General features: G+C 44.0%; 1 protein-coding gene and 1 long non-coding RNA gene across 3 annotated transcripts; one reads left to right on the plus strand and one right to left on the minus strand.

Annotated features, from left to right (window-relative positions):
• Window positions 1-39: 39 nt before the first annotated feature.
• LOC309517368 (serine protease 27-like) lies at window positions 40-18,107 on the plus strand. 2 transcript variants are annotated; one of them, XM_082196586.1, is made up of 7 exons: window positions 40-236; window positions 9,802-9,828; window positions 11,055-11,081; window positions 11,302-11,464; window positions 13,358-13,629; window positions 14,846-15,015; window positions 16,992-18,107. In XM_082196586.1, the coding sequence occupies exons 1-7, from the start codon at window positions 185-187 to the stop codon at window positions 17,274-17,276; spliced, it is 996 nt and encodes a 331-aa protein (XP_082052712.1). In that variant the 5' UTR covers window positions 40-184; the 3' UTR covers window positions 17,277-18,107. The 2 variants fall into 2 exon arrangements, with proteins under 2 accessions (XP_082052712.1, XP_082052713.1); XM_082196587.1 differs by lacking the exons at window positions 40-236; window positions 9,802-9,828 and adding an exon at window positions 10,858-10,944.
• Window positions 9,043-14,911, minus strand: LOC309517379. Its single transcript, XR_014213203.1, has 2 exons — window positions 14,056-14,911; window positions 9,043-9,806 (listed from the first exon to the last, which is right to left on the minus strand). It is a non-coding gene; the product is annotated as an uncharacterized lncRNA (long non-coding RNA).
• Window positions 18,108-21,770: the final 3,663 nt, after the last annotated feature.

The following is a 21,770-nucleotide window of genomic DNA, read 5'->3' on the forward strand; positions in this document are numbered from 1 at the left end:
GAGGGGACAGAAAGCGTAGTGGGTGGGCAGACAGGTTGGGTCACATTCTCCCAGGAGGCTGCCAGGAAGTGCCTGCCTGTTTCGTTGCACACCTAAGTTCTCGCAGAAGCAGAAGCAAACCTGGAGGGCTGTAGCTTTGAGGTTGCCCTGCTCCCCTGGAGGTGAGGCAGGGCCCTTCTGCACTATGAGAATCTTCCTCTCCTTTTTCTGCCTCTCTATGCCACCCCTGATACAGGGTAAGTCATTGTGTGTGTGTGTGTGTGTGTGTGTGTGTGTGTGTGCATGTATCTAAGATTCTCTTTCTCTGGATAAAACTAAAGTGGGTGGTAGTTTCCATTGGGGTATCTGGGCTGTTTGGGAAGAGACAGAGGCGATAACAGGGAAGTTACTACTCCAGAGTTTTGCTTTAGAACATAAGAAAGGAGGTGACACTAGGACTTTGTTGGTTAGAAAGTAGATTATCTTCCTCCCCCACATCTGCTTTGAAGACAAGTGATTCCATAGGACTGTGTTTTCCATTCTGTGGAATCATGTCTCTGTTCAAATGATGTTCCATGCTAGATACTGTGCCCTTGCTGACTCTGCTCACCAGCCCCTTCTCATTCCTCTAGATTCACCCCATAGAGCTTCCCCTTCACACCCCATGCAGCTACTAAGTTTGCTCTTCACTTTCCCAACCTCATTTCCCAAGCCACTTCTCCCTTCTATTCTACAGCCCCACTTTGCACCCCATTTTCACCTTCACCCCGTGTCCATATCTTCCTCTTTCTTTTGTGCAACCCCACTTGCCCACAATCCACTTGCAGGGTACTCTCCTGCATCTTCTACCTCTCTTGCATTGCAAATACTGAACACCCTTTTCCTTTTTTGTTCAACTATGAAGCCACCACCAGCTCCTATTCTTTAGACCCTTTCATGCCCCGGCATTCCGTTTCAACCCCATTTCCATGCCTTCTTCTCTCTCCTTTTTTGCACCCCCCTATGCACTTTCCATTTTCTCTTCTGCTCTCCCTACTTTTCTCAGCTCTCCCTTGTACACAGATCAACCCTATTTCCATGCCTCCTCATCTTCCCCATTCTGCAGCTGCTTTCATGCCAACACTTTATAACATCATGTCTATCTATCTGTCTATCTATCTATGGGTGTCCACTTTGACTTCATCCCCAAAGGCTCATTCCTCCATTGTTTCCTGAGACAGACAGATGCCAACAATTTTTTCTCTAGTTAATAAAATATGTCTTCGAAATTACTACACTGAATCTGAACGACATGTTGAAGACAACACATGGTATCAGGAGTAAAATACATTGTGTGAAACTTTTGAGGGCTATTCATCCTTTATTCTGTCACCTGAAGCAGCTGAGGAATGGCTTTCTGTTTCTCGGCTTTTCCTTCTCACTGTGCTCAAACAATGGCAGAAGTGTGAGGGGGTGGTGGTGGAGACCATCTGAGATGAAAATTGTGGTTTTAAACAATGGCAGAGGTTTGACTAAAGCAAGGATGGAGTAACACAGAGGGTTTTTATTAAAAAAACAACAACCCCAAATCCCAGTTTTAACAAAGAGAAGTAGCAGAGATGTGTACTGTGTAAAGAGATGTGGAGATGTCATGGAAGGGATGGTCAGTTCCTGAGGAGTGGGAGGAGATCAAGGGTTTGGAGCTAGATGACACAGAGGAGGGTCCAAGCAGGTGGTGGTGAAATTGGGGTCCCAAGAAATATCTGAGCCAGAGGCTGGGACTAGGATGAAGAGAGCCAGGAGCTGAATCTTGGGGAGGGTCCAAGCAGGTTGACAGAGAGGATTCTGCCCCTGTGTCACTGAGCATATCTAGTCAGGCATCTCCTAAACTTGAGCTATTTGCCACACTGAGGGTTGTGTCCACCCCACTCTTCAATTGGAAGAGACAGAAGGTGTGCCGCTTCTTGGATCAGCATCTCTGCTTCTGCTCAGCCGTGTAATTTGCCTGCTGTGCCTTTTAACTATTGCCCTGCCTCGTTAAAGATTTTTTGGGAAACAGAAGCCTAAGTTTAAATTCTTCAGTGAGGGTCAGGACAACAACGCAGAAGCTTACCTCACAGAGCTGTTGCCAACTCTTTCCTCTGTACTCAGAGGCAGTTTTAAAGTGCCACTCTCCCTGCCTCAGTGTCACCCCCTGCTCACTCTATTCTAACCTCAGCCATTGTTTGAAACTACCAATTCCCCACTCTGTTTTCTCCACCCCTGCTTTATTCAAACCTCTGGTGTTGTTTAAAACTGCCATTTCCCCATGTCCTTCCACTCCTGCTGTACTCTAACTTTTGCTGCTGTTTTAAACCACTGCTTCTGCACCCTCAGTGTTGTTCCCTTCTTACTCCCATGTCATGGCCACTGCTCTTGTGCTCTTGCCTTCTCCTTTGCTCCCCTCCCACACCCTGACGTCAAGCTATTCAGGTTTGTGATGAGGCACTACAAATCCTGCAATGGGGGCTGCACGATTTTATGTATACAGGAAGATAATTGGGTGGGATGACTGCTGACCTTCTTGGGAGGCAGTAGGGCCTAGTGATTTGGGCAGATGAGTTGGGAAATTGGGGGCTCCCCAGTACCATCTCCAGTGGTGGAATGGTAGTGGGAGGCTGTATGGATCTTTGACGTAATTGAATGTGTTTCCTTCTCCAGACTTCATACAGTTATTATGTGATAGAGATTAAAGGTAAAGGTAAAGGTAAAGGTAAAGGGACCCCTGACCATTAGGTCTAGTTGTGACTGACTCTGGGGTTGTGGCACTCATCTCCCTTTATTGGCCAAGGGAGCCGACGTACTGCTTCCGGGTCATGTGTCCAGCATGACTAAGCCGCTTCTGGCAAACCAGAGCAGCGCATGGAAACGCCGTTTACCTTCCCGCCGGAGCGGTACCAATTTATCTACTTGCACTTTGACGTGCTTTTGAACTGCTAGGTTGGCAGGAGCAGGGACCAAGCAGTAGGAGCTCACCCCGTCGCGGGGATTCAAACCACTGACCTTCTGATCAGCAAGTCCTAGGCTCTGTGGTTTAACCCACAGCACCACCCGCATCCGTGATAGAGATTACATAGGGCTAAAAGAGGTGGCATTTCAGCACTATTACAGGGCACACTCCTGCACAGGCTTCTCAGTTGTGTGTGAGTGACTGTGGGTCACGTCCCCCAGTTACCTGGAACCTTGTCTGTGTGAAGTTAAAATTTCTGGAATGCATACAGATGTGTGCTTGTGTATGTGGGAAAATATGGAATTAGGGGAGAGGATCAGGATTCCTGGGTTCATTCCCTAGCTTTGCAAGGGGAATGCTGTCAAGGAGTCAGCACTCCTGGCCTGGGGGTGGGCAACCAGAACTTTCTGGAAGCAGACTAGAGTGCAGTTTGCATAAGAGCAGGTGAGTATGGCTGCCAATTGAGCATTTTCTGGCTGGCTTGTCAGGCGTCTGGGCTGGCTGCCAGACTGCAAATGGGAAGCTCTAAGAAGAGAAAAGCTTTCTTGTTTAGTTTGCTTCCAGTTCTGGCTTCTTCCCCTGCTTGTTAGTTAATTCGTTAATTCGAAAACAATTTTCAACATGCATGCATTGTGCATGCAGGTACGCTGCGCAGAAGAAGTTCACCTGGAAATTTTTTGGAAGTGTGTGTGCACTAGGAAGGCGCCATGTGCATGAAAAGGTCTTCCTGCTGGTGGCACCCAATATGTGGAGATGTTGTCTTCCACTTTTCCAGTGTCCCACCACTATTTGAAGATTGTTCTTTCCTAGTGAACCATATGGGCAGACCCTCCCCACCCCCAACCCCCATAATGTCCCTGGGCACAATTTGTATGTCATGACATTGCATCATTTTTAGTGACATTCTGTTCCAGGAACATGGACAGGCTCCAAAGAGCAGCCAAGTTCCTGCTTGAAGAGGAGGAAAGCCTTTTGTTTACATAAATATTAAAAAGGGGGGGGGGAATCCCATATATATATATATATATATTTAATTGCATTTTCAGTTTTACAAACAGTAACAGAAAAGAAATAAAATAAAACAGAATACAATATATCCCTTTTGACTTCCCTCCCCCCTTTTGTGCATCATTATGTTATTATTTTCCTTCTGCATCTTCTCAATAATTCCAGTTATTATAAAGCCTTAATTCCATTTTTTTACTACAAGATTTCTGTCAATCCAACTAATGCGTGTTTACAATAATTTTTCAGATATGTTATATACTTTACCAATTACTTATAATTTGATTCTTCCTGGTTCCTGATTCTTCCTGTAAGTTTTGCCATTTCAGCATAGTTCATCAGTTTTTTATCTGCCACTCTTCCTTGGTTGGGACTGTATCTTCTTTCAATCTATGAGCTAGCAAAGTCTAGGCAGCTGTGGTCGCATACATAAACACTTCCCTCTGGTATTCTTGGTTTCCTTGGAGAGTTTAATGAGTCAGGAACTAACCACTCGCTTTTTTTAATGACAAAGCAGTTGCATGCTGTTTGATTGGGGAACCAGCACAGAGGGAGGGGATGTTTAACTCTTTCCTAGTGGGTCATCGTCATGATCTAAATGGCTCCCACCAATACCAAATGGATCCCTAGAAGGATAGACAAATACAGCAGCCTTTTCCCAGGGGCAACTGAGTAACAATGTGTATGCTAAGTGCCCCTCTCCCAGTGCCACTACTTCAGTCATATCAGAAGTCCCATGTAGCCTCTGTGAAGTACAAACCACTTTCTGGAGTACCTGGTCATCGCACTCTTGCATCACATCTAGTTTGGTCTTTTGATCAAAAGTGTGGGATCTGTGACTGCAGTACATGGGTGGTATGTTTGCAATTCTTCCATACTGTTTGTCACATGTGCTAAGCACACCAACCTTTTGCAGAAAAATAAACTGCCTGAGGAGTTTACTCTGTTCGGGTCATTTACTCAGTTAATCCTCTTTAACACACTGAGTTTGCAGTGAGATCCTACTGTAAAAGTCCCCCCCCCATGCATTTAGGTATTTAGAGAAAGAATAAAAATTACCGTATTTTTCGCTCTATAGGACACACTTTTTCCTCTCCAAAAATTAAGGGGAAATGTGTGTGCATCATATAGAGTGAAAAATACGGAAATAAATGCCAGTCCCCCCATCGCCCCGTCTCCTCCACCTTGCAAAATCTGCTTGCCAACAGGTGTCCTGTCGAAACTGCACTTTGTAGTCAATGTGACTCCCTGACTGCCTGGTTAGTGTGTAAAAGCTCAATCAATTCTTACAAACAGTTGAGGGGATGGATCTGTGTCTGAACTCTCCAGACTGTAGGTGAGAGTTCATATGGTTCAATGCCCACTTGCTTTGTGGGAATAAATGAATGTCTCTTCACACAGAAAGGGCAATGGTGGTAACCTAACCTTAACCATGAAACACCAAGGCTGTGTACACACAATACCTTTAAAACACATTTGAACAGTGGCGTAGCGTGGGTTGTCAGCACCCGGGGCAAGGCAAGTAATTTGCGCCCCCTAACCCGTGGATTTGCGCCCCCTAACCTTAACCCCCAGGTGTTGCGCCCGGTGCGGCCGGCCCCCCCTGCACCCCCCACGCTACGCCACTGCATTTGAAACACATCGTTTGCTGGCCAGCCTTCGGCTCCACAGCAGCACGAGGTGGAAAATGGAGAGAAAGCCCTGGAATAAGGAAACTGCAATCAAATAACAATTTCAATAGGAGACTTGCAAACCTTTTTTTTTTTTAATTTCCATTTGGAAAGAATGCTCTCACTGTTTGTGGGGACTAGGCCTAAGATAAGGAAACCACAATTGCTCTGAATCAGAATCTCACAAGAGCCTATGTGGGGTAGATGTTAAGTACACAACAAGCACTCATATCTGAAGCGAGTTCTGTTGGAATTATGTGTTTTAAGAAGCTGTGCCCATAAAAAGGTGTGGCTTGGAATGCTCAAATGACTACCAGGCTCCCCCTGGGCTCCAAGAAATGGCAGGGTGGGGAAAAGAAAACAATCAGTGTATTACAAAGTGGTTATCATTTTGCAGCTTTCCCCCTGCCACACTGCCACAGGCAGTCCTAAGAGTCTCAAGGCATACCTCACCAAAGAGAAGGATATGCTTTTGCAGGACATGACCTGATTTTTATTTCATTTGATGTCTTATTGTTGTTGTTTAGTCGTTTAGTCGTGTCCGACTCTTCGTGACCCCATGGACCAGAGCACGCCAGGCACTTCTGTCCTCCACTGCCTCCCGCAGTTTGATCAAACTCATGCTATTAGCTTCAAGAACACCATCCAACCATCTCATTCTCTGTCGTCCCCTTCTCCTTGTGCCCTCCATCTTTCCCAACATCAGGGTCTTTTCCAGGGAGTCCTCTCTTCTCATGAGGTGGCCAAAGTATTGGAGCCTCAGCTTCACGATCTGTCCTTCCAGTGAGCACTCAGGGCTGATTTCCTTCAGAATGGAGAGGTTTGATCTTCTTGCAGTCCATGGGACTCTCAAGAGTCTCCTCCAGCACCATAATTCAAAAGCATCAATTCTTCGGCGATCAGCCTTCTTTATGGTCCAGCTCTCACTTCCATACATCACTACTGGGAAAACCATGGCTTTTACTATACGGACCTTTGTTGGCAAGGTGATGTCTCTGCTTTTTAAGATGTTGTCTAGGTTTGCCATCGCCTTTCTCCCAAGGAGCAGGCGTCTTTTAATTTCGTGACTGCTGTCACCATCTGCACTGATCATGGAGCCCAAGAAAGTAAAATCTCTCACTGCCTCCATTTCTTCCCCATCTATTTGCCAGGAGGTGATGGGCCCAGTGGCCATGATCTTCGTTTTTTTGATGTTGAGCTTCAGACCATATTTTGCGCTCTCCTCTTTCACCCTCATTAAAAGGTTCTTTAATTCCTCTTCACTTTCTGCCATCAAGGTTGTGTCATCTGCATATCTGAGGTTGTTGATATTTCTTCCGGCAATCTTAATTCCGGCTTGGGATTCATCCAGCCCAGCCTTTCGCATGATGAATTCTGCATATAAGTTAAATAAGCAGGGAGACAATATACAGCCTTGCCGTACTCCTTTCCCAATTTGGAACCAATCAGTTGTTCCATATCCAGTTCTAACTGTAGCTTCTTGTCCCACATAGAGATTTCGCAGGAGACAGATGAGGTGATCAGGCACTCCCATTTCTTTAAGAACTTGCCATAGTTTGCTGTGGTCAACACAGTCAAAGGCTTTTGCATAGTCAATGAAGCAGAAGTAGATGTCTTTCTGGAACTCTCTGGCTTTCTCCATAATCCAGCGCATGTTTGCAATTTGGTCTCTGGTTCCTCTGCCTCTTCTAAATCCAGCTTGCACTTCTGGGAGTTCTCGGTCCACATACTGCTTGAGCCTTCCTTGTAGAATTTTAAGCATAACCTTGCTAGCATGTGAAATGAGTGAAATTGTGCGGTAGTTGGAGCATTCTTTGGCACTGCCTTTCTTTGGGATTGGAATGTAGACTGATCTTCTCCAATCCTCTGGCCACTGCTGAGTTTTCCAAACTTGCTGGCATATTGAGTGTAGCACCTTAACAGCATCATCTTTTAAAATTTTAAACAGTTCAGCTGGAATACCATCACTTCCACTGGCCTTGTTATTTGCAGTGCTTTCTAAGGCCCATTTGACTTCACTCTCCAGGATGTCTGGCTCAAGGTCAGCAACCACACTACCTGGGGTGTATGAGACATCCACATCTTTCTGGTATAATTCCTCTGTGTATTCTTGCCACCTCTTCTTGATGTCTTCTGCTTCAGTTAGATCTTTACCACTTTTGTCCTTTATTATGGTAATCTTTGTACGAAATGTTCCTTTCATATTTCCAATTTTCTTGAACAGATCTCTGGTTCTTCCCATTCTGTTGCTTTCCTCTATTTCTTTGCATTGCTCGTTTAAGAAGGCCTTCTTGTCTCTCCTTGCTGTTCTTTGGAAATCTGCATTCAATTTCCTGTATCTTTCACTATCTCCCTCGCATTTTGCTTGCCTTCTCTCCTCCGCTATTTGTAAGGCCTCGTTGGACAGCCACTTTGCTTTCTTGCATTTCTTTTTCATTGGGATGGTTTTAGTTGCTGCCTCCTGTATAATGTTGCGAGCCTCCATCCATAGTTCTTCAGGCACTCTGTCCAGCAAATCTAAATCCTTAAACCTGTTCCTCACTTCCACTGTGTATTCATAAGGGATTTGGTTTAGATTGTATCTTACCTGTCCAGTGGTTTTTCCTACTTTCTTCAGTTTAAGCTTGAAATTTTGCTATAAGGAGCTGATGATCTGAGCCACAGTCAGCTCCAGGTCTTGTTTTTGCTGACTGTATAGAGCTTCTCCATCTTTGGCTGCAGAGAATATAATCAATCTGATTTCGATGTTGCCCATCTGGGGATGTCCATGTGTAGAGTCGTCTCTTGTGTTGTTGGAAAAGCGTGTTTGTGATGACCAGCTTGTTCTCTTGACAGAACTCTATTAGCCTTTGCCCTGCTTCGTTTTGATCTCCAAGGCCAAACTTGCCGATGTCTTATTAGCACCCCACTTTTCCAACAACGTTAAGCTCAAAGCTGCTCACGATACTAACAAGAGAATTAAAAACTGGTAAAAATTACAATCATTGTAACCATATCAGAAACATATCAATACCAGCAAATATGAAGGAAAAGTATTGTAAGATTCTTTACCCCCCCCATATTTAATCCCCTGCTAGCTAAATCTAATACATAGAATTGGATTTGATAATGGTTGGAGATGTATAAAGTAGATTTTATACTTCTGGAATTGTCCTCAAATATCAACTTGTTGAATACCTGTACAGACAACAGTATTGGAATAGTTAGGATGCCCTATACCTCTGGGACCTGAGGTACTTTTACTTGATTTTTAAAAAGATGTTATGTCAGAAAATGATCCTAAGTAAGTAAGGTTACTAAATAAGTAACCTTATTGCTGCTGCAAAGGTAATGACTGAGAAAAGGGAAATAGAATGATAAAAAACACACAACAGCATATAAAACACAACACCATATAAATAAAGCAAAAGGACAAATTAATCAGGCAACTAATACAATTTAATACAAATATATCGTGAGTCAAAATATCAGAAATGGCTGCTGAGCCCCAAACTGGGAGCCGTTAATTTGGGAAGGGGATTTGTTGCTCAGTTCAGCAACAGGCTCCTGGGCAGCAAGACCTTCCATAGTTTTAAATCTCAACTTTGATTTCACCCTCAGTCAAAGAGCTCAATCACTTCTCTGTTGTTTTTGGAAGGCTGGGCAACAATATTACAACGGGGTGTGTGTGTGTCAATATTGTAACAATATAATATGGGAGATCATGAGTTGTTGGCATCCATTTGTCTCAAATGGTGCAACTTGGAGGGTGAAGTCAAACTGTTGGGAGGTTACAGTCCCTGCTGTGGCTGTAGAGACCAATGCGGGAGAGACATGTTTTGTTGTAGCTGGGGCAGATGAAGGTGTCTGGTTGTGCTGCTGCAGATGCACCATGGCGTTTCTTCTCTTCAAGTACTGCAGGGTTCCACTCCATTCCAATGTGTTTCAGATGACTAGCCACCTGAGGCAGCACTGCCTTATGGCACAGATGCCCCCATGAACCTGGTGCCCCAAGTTGTCACCTGGGTTGTCTTGGCCCTGACTCACCATTGTTCCTTCAAGGACACCTTCTGTTTACCTTTTTCTTTTTTCAATGTTATGATTTTATTTGGTTTCCTCTTCCTGGTTCTTGTTTATACCCAAACAATCTGGTTCCCAAGCTTTGCCTCTGATGATGTTATTTAATCATTTTTCACTCAGGTGTCCTGAAACATGAAACTCAAAGCGGTGAGTATCTCTTTCATCTGGACCATGTGCAAAATGTACCGAACCATGCACTAGATATGCTAAGCAATATGTGTGCTCAGGCACTAATCTTATAATCTACAAGGAAATGTTCTCCCCTCTCCCCTGCAGAATTGTTAACATTGCTGTTGTTGTACTGACAGGGGTTAAGGCAAAGGCTGTGTACACACCATAAGCTATGTTCCATCAAAATTGTTGCAGTGGGTATATGATTTAACAAATTCTTTGTTGGGGATTTTGTGGAACACAGTCTTGTTTTTCTTTGATAATTGAGAAAGATTAGGAAAAAATATCACATTCCAAAGAAAAATTGGGTAAAAAAAATTGCTTCTTTTGAACATTTCTTACCACTTTTCATTTGGGGAGGCCACTATGACCTTTTGCTTGCTGCCCAGTATCAGCCTTGCTGATTCAGGAAATTATGATTTAATTTGCGTTTCTCAGCTGTGCGTCAGTAATCTATATTTTTGAATTTTAATGCTAGCACTTTACGAAGTTTCATGGTATTAACTTCATTTATCTTATTTTCTGTAGTGCACTGGAATTGTAGCAAAGTATTGTAAAAAGATTCTGGTCTATGATATTTGACACAATACTGGAAATGGCAGGATATGCTTTATCCCCAAATTCTAAAACAATCCTTTGAGGATATTGATCATCAGTTAATACAAACTCTACTGACCATATCAAAACTATGTATTGCCAAACTTGCAAATGTACCACCACCCCAACTGGTACAGAATGGCTGAAGAATACTTGGGAAATAATACTGCCAATAAAGCAAATATATAATAGAAGAACACTTTATAATAATTATCAAAACAACTTCGGTGAAATACAGTCTACACTTATAGAATTCTGGAATGACAAATTAGCTCACGATATATCTCCTTATAACTCCTTTACATTAATCTTATTTTCTATCTGTTTATTTCTCACTTTTCCTAATGCAACTTTGCTACTCATATTTTCTCTTCATTTTATTCTTAAAAAGATTAGCAAGAAAATAAGTCTCACTTGATTTTTCAGTGCTTGAAATCAGCATCTACATTTTTAAAATCAAATGTTGAAGCCTCCAACCTAAAATAATGAGATAAGGTACTTTGTTGCTCACTGTTTTGTTCATCACTAGTTTTGCTTTTAAATATTGCTTACTATGTACTGAAGACTCAAACCTCCTGTTTCCTCTTTTCCTCTTTTATTTTTAGGAGATGTGGGAAATGGCACTCAGACAGGTAAGAGATCAGCAAAAACAGGTTCTCTCACTGGAAATCACAGGGTCATTGTAGCAGCACAGTGAAACTAGGGGGTGGTCTCTGAGGAATATAGCCTGGCCCTTGGCTTCTGTCCTTCATACTGGGAGTTACCCCCTTTGCCTGGACTTCTTGGTGAAGAGGTCAAAACCGAGATGTTTGTCAATTTCCTGCCAACTTCTTTTTCTCTCTGTTTTGCCAGTGTGTGGTCGGGTGATGCCCCAAAACCGTATTGTGGGGGGAAACGATGCTTCTTGTGGGGATTGGCCATGGCAAGTCAGCCTCCAATATAATGGACAGCATGCCTGTGGAGGGACCCTCATCAGTGCTGACTGGGTGCTGACAGCAGCCCACTGCTTCCCCAAGTGAGTAACAAGGAGACTGGCCTTGGAGTGTGTAATGGGAAAAATGAGTAGGCTAAAGATCTGACCTAGCATTTTCAAAGAACACAGAAGCAGGACTTGTGAGAGCCTGCCTTACACACCCTTTGGAGATAGTACAAGTCTGTCCCTGCGTGTTTAGTGTTTGTTTTCTTAAAAGCAAGTCACTAGCCCTCGTGGAGGAATAAGGAGAGGCAGAATTCCCCCTATTTGTTCTCTATGTAGTAACAGATATTTAAAGATATTAGGCCTCTGGAATTATGCTCTGGCTGTTTGGCAATGATCCACTGCCGTGTTAGGTCCTGTCCGCACAAAGTTTGCCTTCAGCAACTTTAAAAGAGCACCTGAAAAGGAGCTGTGCAAGGCAGAACTTCGTGGTGAGAAAGGCCTGCTCACAAGTGCAGATGTAAAAAGACAATGTTTTCCATTCTGCCCTTTATTTGTAACATACAGCACTGTTTGTTATACTGCAGTTTGTCTTTACTCAAAACTATGCTATCTGTCCCTCTGCCCACTGTGGCAAAATTATTTAATTTACATAATTAATTACATAAATTATGTAATTTCTGTTGGAATTATCTGATATCCCTATTCACAAGTCTTCAATCCTGTCGTTCTCTGTTCTCTCCCTTGAGAAAACCCAGGAGCTTCAAGAGATAGCCTACTTGATATGTCAGGTCAGCTGAGCTTCTACCCCATTCCCCTCCCACCCCAAACACATAATTCCCCCCTCAGCTTTCTCTTGTATTTATTGTTGCCACTGGTCCGGCAGTGCCTGCTATCATCATTAATTAAATTTCTATCCCACCCTACATTGCAAAGTGACACGTGTATGATATTGTTCATGCACAACGTAAACCAAAGTAGCCGCCTCAGGTAAACAAACATGGTGACTAACTCTCTGTTTGTGTTACTGCTGCAAAACAGAACAGGGCTGTGGGGAGTGCCTCTGCCTCTACCACGGCGCTGCTCTTGTGTTTGGCTGCTGCTTTTGAAATGGGGAGCTTCCCCCCACATGGAGGCTCCCAATGTATATTTGAATCCTATGCCCAGGTATTCACTTGTACATGCAAGTGACCAACTGTGGTCACAGTCACACTAGGTTAAAAAAAAGGTAAAGGACCTCTGGACGGTTAAGTCCAGTCAAAGGTGACTATGGGGTTGTGGCGCTCATCTCGCTTTCAGGCTGAGGGAGCCGGTGTTTGTCCACAGACAGCTTTCCAGGTCATGTGGCTAGCATGACTAAACCACTTCTGGTGCAACAGAACACCGTGATGGAAGCCAGAGTGCATGGAAATGCCGTTTACCTTCCTGCCACAGCGGTACCTATTTATCTACTTGCACTGGTGTACTTTTGAACTGCTAGGTTGGCAGGAGCAGGGACTGAGCAATGGGAGCTCATTCCATCATGGGATCCAAACCTCTGACCTTCTGATTGGCAAACCCAAGAGGCTCAGTGGTTTAGTCCACAGCGACACCTGCGTCCATAGCTGTCAACTTTCCCCTTTTTTATATGGAAATTCCCTTATTCCGAATAGGATTCCTTGCAAGAAAAGGGAAAAGTTGACAGCTATGCCCGTGTCCCCTACATTCACACTATCCATTTAAAGCACTGTGATAATACTCAAAGCAGTCATAACTGATAATTTTTGAGTAAAGCTGGCAGAGGAACCTTTGGCTTCCAGATGTTGTGGAGCCTACAACTCCCATAAGCCCCATGAAGCATGGTCAATGTCTAGGGATGATGGGGATTTTAGTTCAGAAACATCTGGAGGCCACAGTTTCCCCACATGTGGAGAACATGATATAATACACCCTCTTTTTAATTCAGAAGCTACCCCACCCCATGACCTGACTCTTGTTTGTTTTTCCTAATAGGACGTCAAAACTATCTCACTTCAAAGCAAACTTGGGGAACTACCAGCTCTTGAACCCAGAACCCAATGCTAAGTGGTTGAAACTCTCCCAAGTGATTGTGAACAAGCACTATGCTGGAGATGGGACCAGTGGAGATATAGCTCTGGTTCAGTTGGAACATCCCGTACGCTTCACCAAAAGCATCCTCCCAGCCTGTCTCCCAGATGCCAAGGTCCAGATCCCAAATGGCACCCTTTGTTGGGTGACGGGATGGGGAGCTCCACAATATGGAGGTGAGGTGCTGTAGCTCAGGGGCAGAGCAGCTGCTTTGATTGCAGAAAGTTCCAGTTTGAATCCCTGGCAAAGATCCTTACCTGAAACCCTGAAGACCTGCTGATGGTTAGCACGGAGCTGAACTTTAGTCTGACTCACTGTAAGGCATGTTTTCCAAACTGGGATAAAATGGTTCAGCTGCGTGGCAGTTTTGGAATGGATGTGGATTAAGATGCTCAGTGAGGTTCATGTTTGCTTTTAACCTGTATTTGAATAGGCTTTCTCCCCCACCCCTTTGTATATAAACCACGCTGGGACCTTCTTCTGCAGGGCAGTATAGAAATGTCTAGAATAAATAATAAATAAATAAACAGGAGTACAGAGAACACATGGTTCAGAAGGTTTGGGGATTTAAGGGGACAGATAACCACTGTAACCAATATTACCACTTGACTGGAAGTATGATGTTGTGATATAGCTGCTTGGAATAATCCAGATTCGTGTCTCTGAGGGTGAGATATTAAAAAATACAAAAGAAATTGTTATTGTTAATAATAACAAATAATTTGGAGTTCACGTGGTGAAAAGGGCAGATAAGGAAGGGGCTTGATAGGGTCTGGATACTTAGAAGGTGCAATTTAAGGGGAACTGAGATGTGAATTACTTAATGAGGGATACCTTTAGCTGGGTGCCAATATGGTTCCCTCTAGATGTTTTGGACTACAACCCTCATCAGCCCCTGCTCTTGCAGCTAGATCCAAAACATTTGGACGGCACCAGGTTAGCAAAGACTGGGATAGAGAGAGCAGCTTAGACCAGAGTACTTAGCCATGACAGAGGTGAAAAGAAAAGGTGAAATTAGTGGCAAGACATTTGAAATTCTGTTGCTGCGTGGTTAGATCAGAGATGGGCAACTTGTGGCCCTTTAGATGTTATCCTCCAACTCTCATCTGTGGCAAGGTTAGAAGCAAGTGTCCCACATTTTCCCAGTGCATTTTCCTACCACTTTCCACATCACAACAAGTCAGATCTTTTGGGTAAGTGGATTTGTTGTGTAAGACCTCCAATCAACTACATTGTGCGACCTGAATTTGCCAGTATATTTTTGAAACACCCACTGTTGTTTTTGAGGTGGATTTGCATCCCTTTCCTCTTGCAGTATTTAATTTATTCTGAATTGCTTGATTTCTCATTCCTCCTCTTCTTCCATCCTTGCCATCTTATTTTTGCCTCAAGCTACCCTCCGGGCTCCCAAGACCCTGCAACAGCTCCAGGTGCCCTTGATAGACACAAGATCCTGTGATGCCATGTACCACATTGGCACTGGTATCCCCCCCAGTATCCGACAGATCCAGGATGACATGATCTGCGCTGGCTATGCCGAAGGAGAGAAAGATGCATGTTTGGTAAGAAAGGAGTACCAGTGGATATGCAAATGGCAGAGCAGCAGTGAGGGCATAGGGCAAGGATGAGAAACCTGAGTCTTTCCAGATGTGGTTGGATTTCTCCTAAACCCATTCCGTCTCACTTATTCCCTCTGCACCCTCCACTTACTAATAACCCTGTAACTGTGGGCCACAGCTGTGGCACAAAACCAATCAAATAAGATATTATATTTAACAAAAGCCTTTACATTTATTTATATCAAGATTAGAAAGTGAACAACCTTATCTGGTTTAAAACAGTACTGTATCTTTAAGTCAGTATACACTTTATTAGCTTGTTACTGTCACTTTAAATATCAACACATTGTATCCAGCTATTAATGTTAAAGTGAGACAGCTTTAAGGATGCAATTGCCTCCCCCCTCCCCACACCCCAGTTAAGTCTCACCAACAGTCGTACTTTGGAAGTCAAACAGCTTAGTTCCTGAACGTTTTGGCTCCCAAACGCCGCAAACCCGGAAGTGACTGTTCCAGTTTGCGAACTATTTTTGGAACCTGAACGTCCAGTGTGGCTTCTGCGGCTTCTGATTGGCTGCAGGAGCTTCCTGCAGCCAATCAGAAGCTGTGCTTTGGTTTTCGAATGTTTTGGAAGTCAAATGGACTTCTGGAACGGATTCCATTCGACTTCCAAGATACAACTGTAGTTGAGGACTCTGTTGGAAGCCTCTTCTCCCAACCCCTTACTGACTTATCAAAGTGTAGGTTTGTCTTGCTGTACTACTTGGAAATTTCGCCTCTGGGATTCCTCCTGCTCATCAGAAACCAACATTCCAGGTTGCTTCTCATTTCCCCCCGTCCAACAATTCTCCCCTTGCCTCTACAGCCTAAGCCAAGCAATTCAGTCAGCCCAACAAGTATTTGGCCACCAAACTGCTCTACCTCCATCTTAGGTCTGCTTTCTTATTCCATGATCTTCATCCTCTGCTGTCTTCTTCTTCTGGCTGAACACCAAGCACCAACAACTCCAACTGTTCCTCTGCTGACCAGCACATGGCTTTATATATACTTCCTCTGTGCCCTCTAGTCCAGTCCCAGCCAATCAGAGTGTCCAGCTGAAAATTCTAAACCTGCACCCACCAATCAAAATCTGCAGGCATTCTATACTTCTTTTGCATACGGAGAATTCTAACACTAGCGTTTCTTCACAGTTGTCAGTTAAGGCTGCTGTTGGCAGTTAAACTGACTTTGGCCATACCAAGACAGAAAACTTCCCACCTAAAATACATTATAATCAGTGCTTTTATTCTAGAAAAAAAGGTGCTAGTACTGCGTACCCTTGAGTACACCCAGAAAAAAAGAACTGATTACAATGTATATTACAATACAAATGTATTGCACACATTACACAATGCTCATTGAAACCTGATTCAAATAAATAGGATTTCCCTCCATACATTCTGAAGAAATATGGAGAACCAGATGTCAGCCACTAGGGGGGAAATTGCTGTTACTAACTGTCCGGACTCCAAGGAGTTTTGTCGCTGTCGCTGTCACAACTACAAAACACATGGGCCCTATAGTGCAAAAAATTTGTTTGTGTGTAGGGGGATATTCAGGGAAACTTCGTGCTCCTTCCTAAAATTTGCTGAAAAAAGTTCCAGTAGGAATATTTAGCTCAGCTTTCATTACACCTGTCTGGAAGTCCTTTAGCCTAACTCCCAAGGTAGGTTTAGCCTGGTTGTTGCTTCCTAGTGTGGAGGAGAGGATGTTCTGTCCATGCTAAGAGGCAGCCTGGAAAAGGGACTTTTTTATTCTAGTTATACCTTTAGTAGGCACAAGACATAGGTGACAGAGTTCTTACCCAGGGAGATGGTTGTGTGTGCAAATGGAACGTCCTGGCAGTGGTTGGCTGGTAGCACCAGGCTCAACATAAAACAGATAAGGTCTGGAGCAAGGGCCATGTTACAAACTCTCACCAGCTGCTTTCCTTAACCTAGGGCGACTCCGGAGGTCCCTTGGTCTGTCAAGAGGATGGTGCTTGGTTTGTAGTGGGCATTGTGAGCTGGGGTGAAATGTGTGCCATCCCCAACCGCCCAGGCGTTTACACACGTGTCGGCTTCTACGAGGACTGGATAAAGAGGCACTACGCAGGAGCTCAGTTCGGCCTCGTGAATGTCACTTATTACAGAGACGCTTCATCTGCGTTGGCCTCCACCCTTGTCCTCAAAGAGTTCCTGCTACTGCTCACTGCCTCCTGCCTCACTGCCATTCTTCTGACATAGAAGGATATGAGTGTGTTCCAATGTTTCCCTCACTCAAACGAAGTGTTATGGGAAACAAACAAACAAAAACCCAGGTTATTTTCACCAAAAAAAAAAAAAGTGTCTGAAGATTACTGGTAGTTCAGTAGCTTCTGCTGTTCTATCATATACCTCGGGGATGTATCAGGAATGCAGTTCTGAGTGGATGGATTCTGGAATGTTCTGGAAAGTTCCATGTTTTGATGAAGAGAACAACAAGAAGGACAACGTCAGACTTTATGGACTTATAGAACAATGGAGGTGTGGGGAGCGATATTTTCTGGTGAGGGAGCAGGACTTCTTCACTTGGAACACTGCCCTCTAAGCTCTCCCCCTCTCCGCTGCTTAAAATATCCCTTACATTGGAACAGGGGTTCTTGCATCCTGCCCTAAAAGGTGCTAATTTTGTGAACTGTTGACTATACATATGCACATTTGCACAGTCTATGCAGACCACAACATTTCTTACTTCACGGAGTAGAATTTGAATTCTCCTATTGAAATCTCCTAACAGCTATGGCTGTTGGGGGGAGCCCATGCATTAAAAGGAGGAAGTTGTGGGGCTGTATGAGCAGAACACCCCTCACTGCCACCTCCATGCTCCCTGATGTCTGCGTCTTAATCAAACATTTTTTTCATGTAGTGATACAAAGGACACATCATACATTTGAAGCAATAGGATACCACTTTAAACAGTCTACCTCTGTGAGGGGAATAGGAGTCTCTTAACAAATCTCAGTACTGTTAACAAACTACAGGTCCCAGGATTCCTGGGGGGGGGGGGAGCCACGACTGTTATAATGGGTATCATACTGCTTCTTTATGGGCTATTAGCCGTAAATAAAAAAAATAAAAAAATCATACTGCTTCAAATGTATGGTGTGAGTGGCCAAAATGATCCTCTCTGTGAAAAGGGACCTTGATTGGGCCAGGGCCTCTCTTCACATAGAAGAGCACAATGCACATGCATCACTACACAAACAACATTCCTCCTTTTGTAGTTTGAGCACATGGATGCCGTGTGTGTGTGGTGGTGCTGTGTGGAGCATGCAGGGCTTATCAGCACAGCCTTTGAGTCCCCACCACACCTTCTTTTGACATGTGGAGGGAATCATGTGAACCCCCATAAACTGGTCCTAATCAGGGGAGTGACTGGAAGGTAGTTTTGTACAAGGGTGTGTGGTGTGGTGAGGGACAGATATGACAACTTCCTCATGTGATTACAGTGGTACCTCGAGTTACAAACACCTCAGGTTACAAACGCTTCAGGTTACAAACTCTGCTAACCTGGAAGAGTTACCTCGAGTTGAGAACTTTGCCCCAGGATGAGAACGGAAATCATGTGCCGGTGGCACAGCGGCAGCAAGAGACCCCATTAGCGAAAGTACACCTCGAGTTAAGAACAGTTTCAGGTTAAGAACGGACCTCTGGAACGAATGAAATTCGTAACTAGAGGTACCACTGTAGTTTGGCCTCTTTCCCTCCTGCCCTATCCTGCTCTACGTTTTCCAGGGCAAAGATGGACTCAGAATCCAATACTCATCAGCACGCCATCTTGCTACCCACTTCCTTCCCTCCTTCCTTCCGGAATTCACTGCTTTGTGGTGTGTGAAGAGTTGGGGATGGGTGAGGAAGGGTGTCATTTCAGCATTTAGCAACTTGTGCCTAAAAGACTAGGGAGAAACACACACACCCCTACTTCCTTACATGACATATTTACTAGAAGGAAATTACAAAGCCTATGCCAGAGAGCCACATTCAGACCAAAGGGGCTAGTCCCCATGGTGCATTGAAACCTCTTGCCACCAGCACCATATCGTTTGGCTTTTAGCTGGGCATTGCTGTGGTGCATTACCTCTTCTTATTTGTAGGGAACCAGAAAATAAGGAACCACTGCTGACTCCTATTTTGCTCCCACCATGGTATGTATCTTTCAAAACCTGTTACCCACTGCCACCTTATATCTGTAACATGCTGTTTACCAAACCTTTCAGTGTAATCCAGTGGCTGTGGTACTTTAGATGTGATACAAAAACCAAGCAAACAACTTTATCAGTAGTAAATACAAATAACAAGATGTTCTTTATTTATTATTAACTATAAAAGTAAAATAAGGCAAAAACTATGCCTAAATTGGTTACTGTTTCTCTGAGACTTGTTTTTTTTTAATAAGGGTACTACTGTTACAAATGGCAGCTGCTTTCAAATACAGAAAGTTACTTATGAGTAATTTGTAATGCATAGTTCCTATTAAATTTATATGCCAGTTAGTCTCTCTTCTCACCACTGCAGGGCAGATAGGACTTCTGCTGGTTTCCTATGAACCAGGCATGCAGGCACTTCTCTCTTTGGTCAGCTTCAGAAGCCTCTCTGCTAATCTTTGGCTTAAGCCAGTGTTTCAGCTTCTGGAGGGCAAACTCAGTCTCAGACAATGATTCTTTGTGAAGTGTTAAAACTAGCCTATTTATGTTCCAGCCCCACTGCAATTCAACCAGATTTGAGTGGCACATAATTCTCTCCCATCACCTGACTACTTTTCCTATCCAATGAGTGACCAAGGACTTCAAGCCAATCAAGAAATACCCACTCTTTAGTGCTAAATTGGAGCAAATGTCAATCTGGAGAAAACATGAATTCCCGGTTTGCTCTGACTAAGCACTAAAGAGCAGTTTTCCCTGGGGGTGGGGGGAAAGAGGAAGTGTGGATAAGCCCTAAGCAACCACCAGCCACCAGTGGATACTTAGCATTTTAAACTTAACCGTTCACATGACCCCCAAATGCACAATATTGTAAAAGGTGATTTCTCCACAATTGCAGAGACATTGCTGCTTTCTCACTGAAACACATGGCAAAAGATGTTTGTTGCTCATTGGGTAGTACAGATGTCTAGTGGTTGACAGCTGACTCATGGCACTTTATTGTTTCCAACCATTCTTCCCAATTTGTTGGAGTTCTGGTTGTAACTGAAAACACACCTGCCTTTTGACACCGCCTTTGTACGTTTTTAGGACACACCTTAATTCTGTGATTGTAAGTTGTTTTAAGCTATTTTTAAATATTGTGTTTTAATTGTTGTAACCCGCCCTGCTGCAGCAGTAGTAGCAGCAACAACAACAACTTCCACATCCCAGCCCCCAACTCTGAAATCTACAAGTGAAAGAGGGAGTTTTTGCAGTGGATTTGATTTGATCACAGGCCAAATGTATTTTTATTTCCATACCACAGAGAGTATCGCTATACTACAAATACTGGTTTGATATCATTTGAGGGGGGTTCCCTGAAAACTCTAGTTTGGCTCAGGTACTGAGAATTGTCTCTTTGAAGCACCTCCTTGCCTGCCACCCAAACTAGGCATTGCCTGAGAGATGTGAGATGTCTCCCAGTATGTGTGCTCATAAATCTAAAGTTGTTGTGCAAGTTTGCCTGTTTGAGAAGAAGGAAGAAGTGGAGGCTGCTGGACAAGGGGCTGTGTGGCCTGAAGGGCTAACTTAACCCTTTCCTTTCTTGCATTTGTCAGTTCGTGGAACTGTGCACTTGTAGGTTATTTGCATGTATTACTCAATTAGTGTACTGTCTGTGTACTACCTTTATTTCTTTAGAGCTTTTGTACTAAGCTCTTCAGCCAAAAAGGCTCTCTTGAGTGGTTTATATACCACCCATTAGAACAAGACAGTTCCTGTCTACAGGCTTACACCTCCCCTTTTTAAAAAGACATACAAGGGAAAAGGGACAAGGAGGGAAGAGGGGGAAAAGCAAACCCAGGTGCCAATTCCTAAATAACAGCTCATCTAATGACCAGATGGCATAGGAATAGTTCAGGGGAAGGAGGTGTGTGATGGAGCTGGAATGAGGCTTGCTTCTCATTTCTCCCACTGAGGCAGCCTGATGGAAAGGCTACCACTGGGTGGCAGTAGAGGGAGACGGTGCCCTATTGGAACAAATTTGAGTTTTCTCCAGATAGACGTTTGCTCCAATTTAGCACTAGAGAGAGTGGGTTTCCCCTGGGAAAGGAGCAGGATAAGGGGAAAACTGCTCAGATCCATACCTCGAAAGTGTGGGTCAAAGGGAAAACTGCTCATACCTGTGCTTTCTCAGCACAGGATGAGTGGAAGTATGAACGAGCCCTAAGTCCCACTTCCCATTTCTCCCACTGATGTAGCCTGATGGAAATAGCTGAGCTGTACACCAGGGATTGGCAATCTAAGGCCCGAGGGCCAGATGCGGCCCAAGCACCTTCTCAATCCAGCCCGCAGATGGTCTGGCAATCAGCGTGTTTTTACATGAGTAGAATATGTCCTTTTATTTAAAATGCATCTCTGGGTTATTTGTGGGGCATAGGAATTCGTTCATATTCCCCCCCCAAAAAAAAAATATAGTCCGGCCCCCCACAAGGTGTGAGGGACAGTGGACGGGCTCATGGCTGAAAAAGGTTGCTGACCCCTGCTGTACACATTAGCAAGTGTACACAAATACTTG

The sequence above is a fragment of the Podarcis vaucheri genome, assembly GCF_965113315.1.
Source record: "Podarcis vaucheri genome assembly, chromosome: 13".
NCBI lineage: Eukaryota > Metazoa > Chordata > Lepidosauria > Squamata > Lacertidae > Podarcis > Podarcis vaucheri.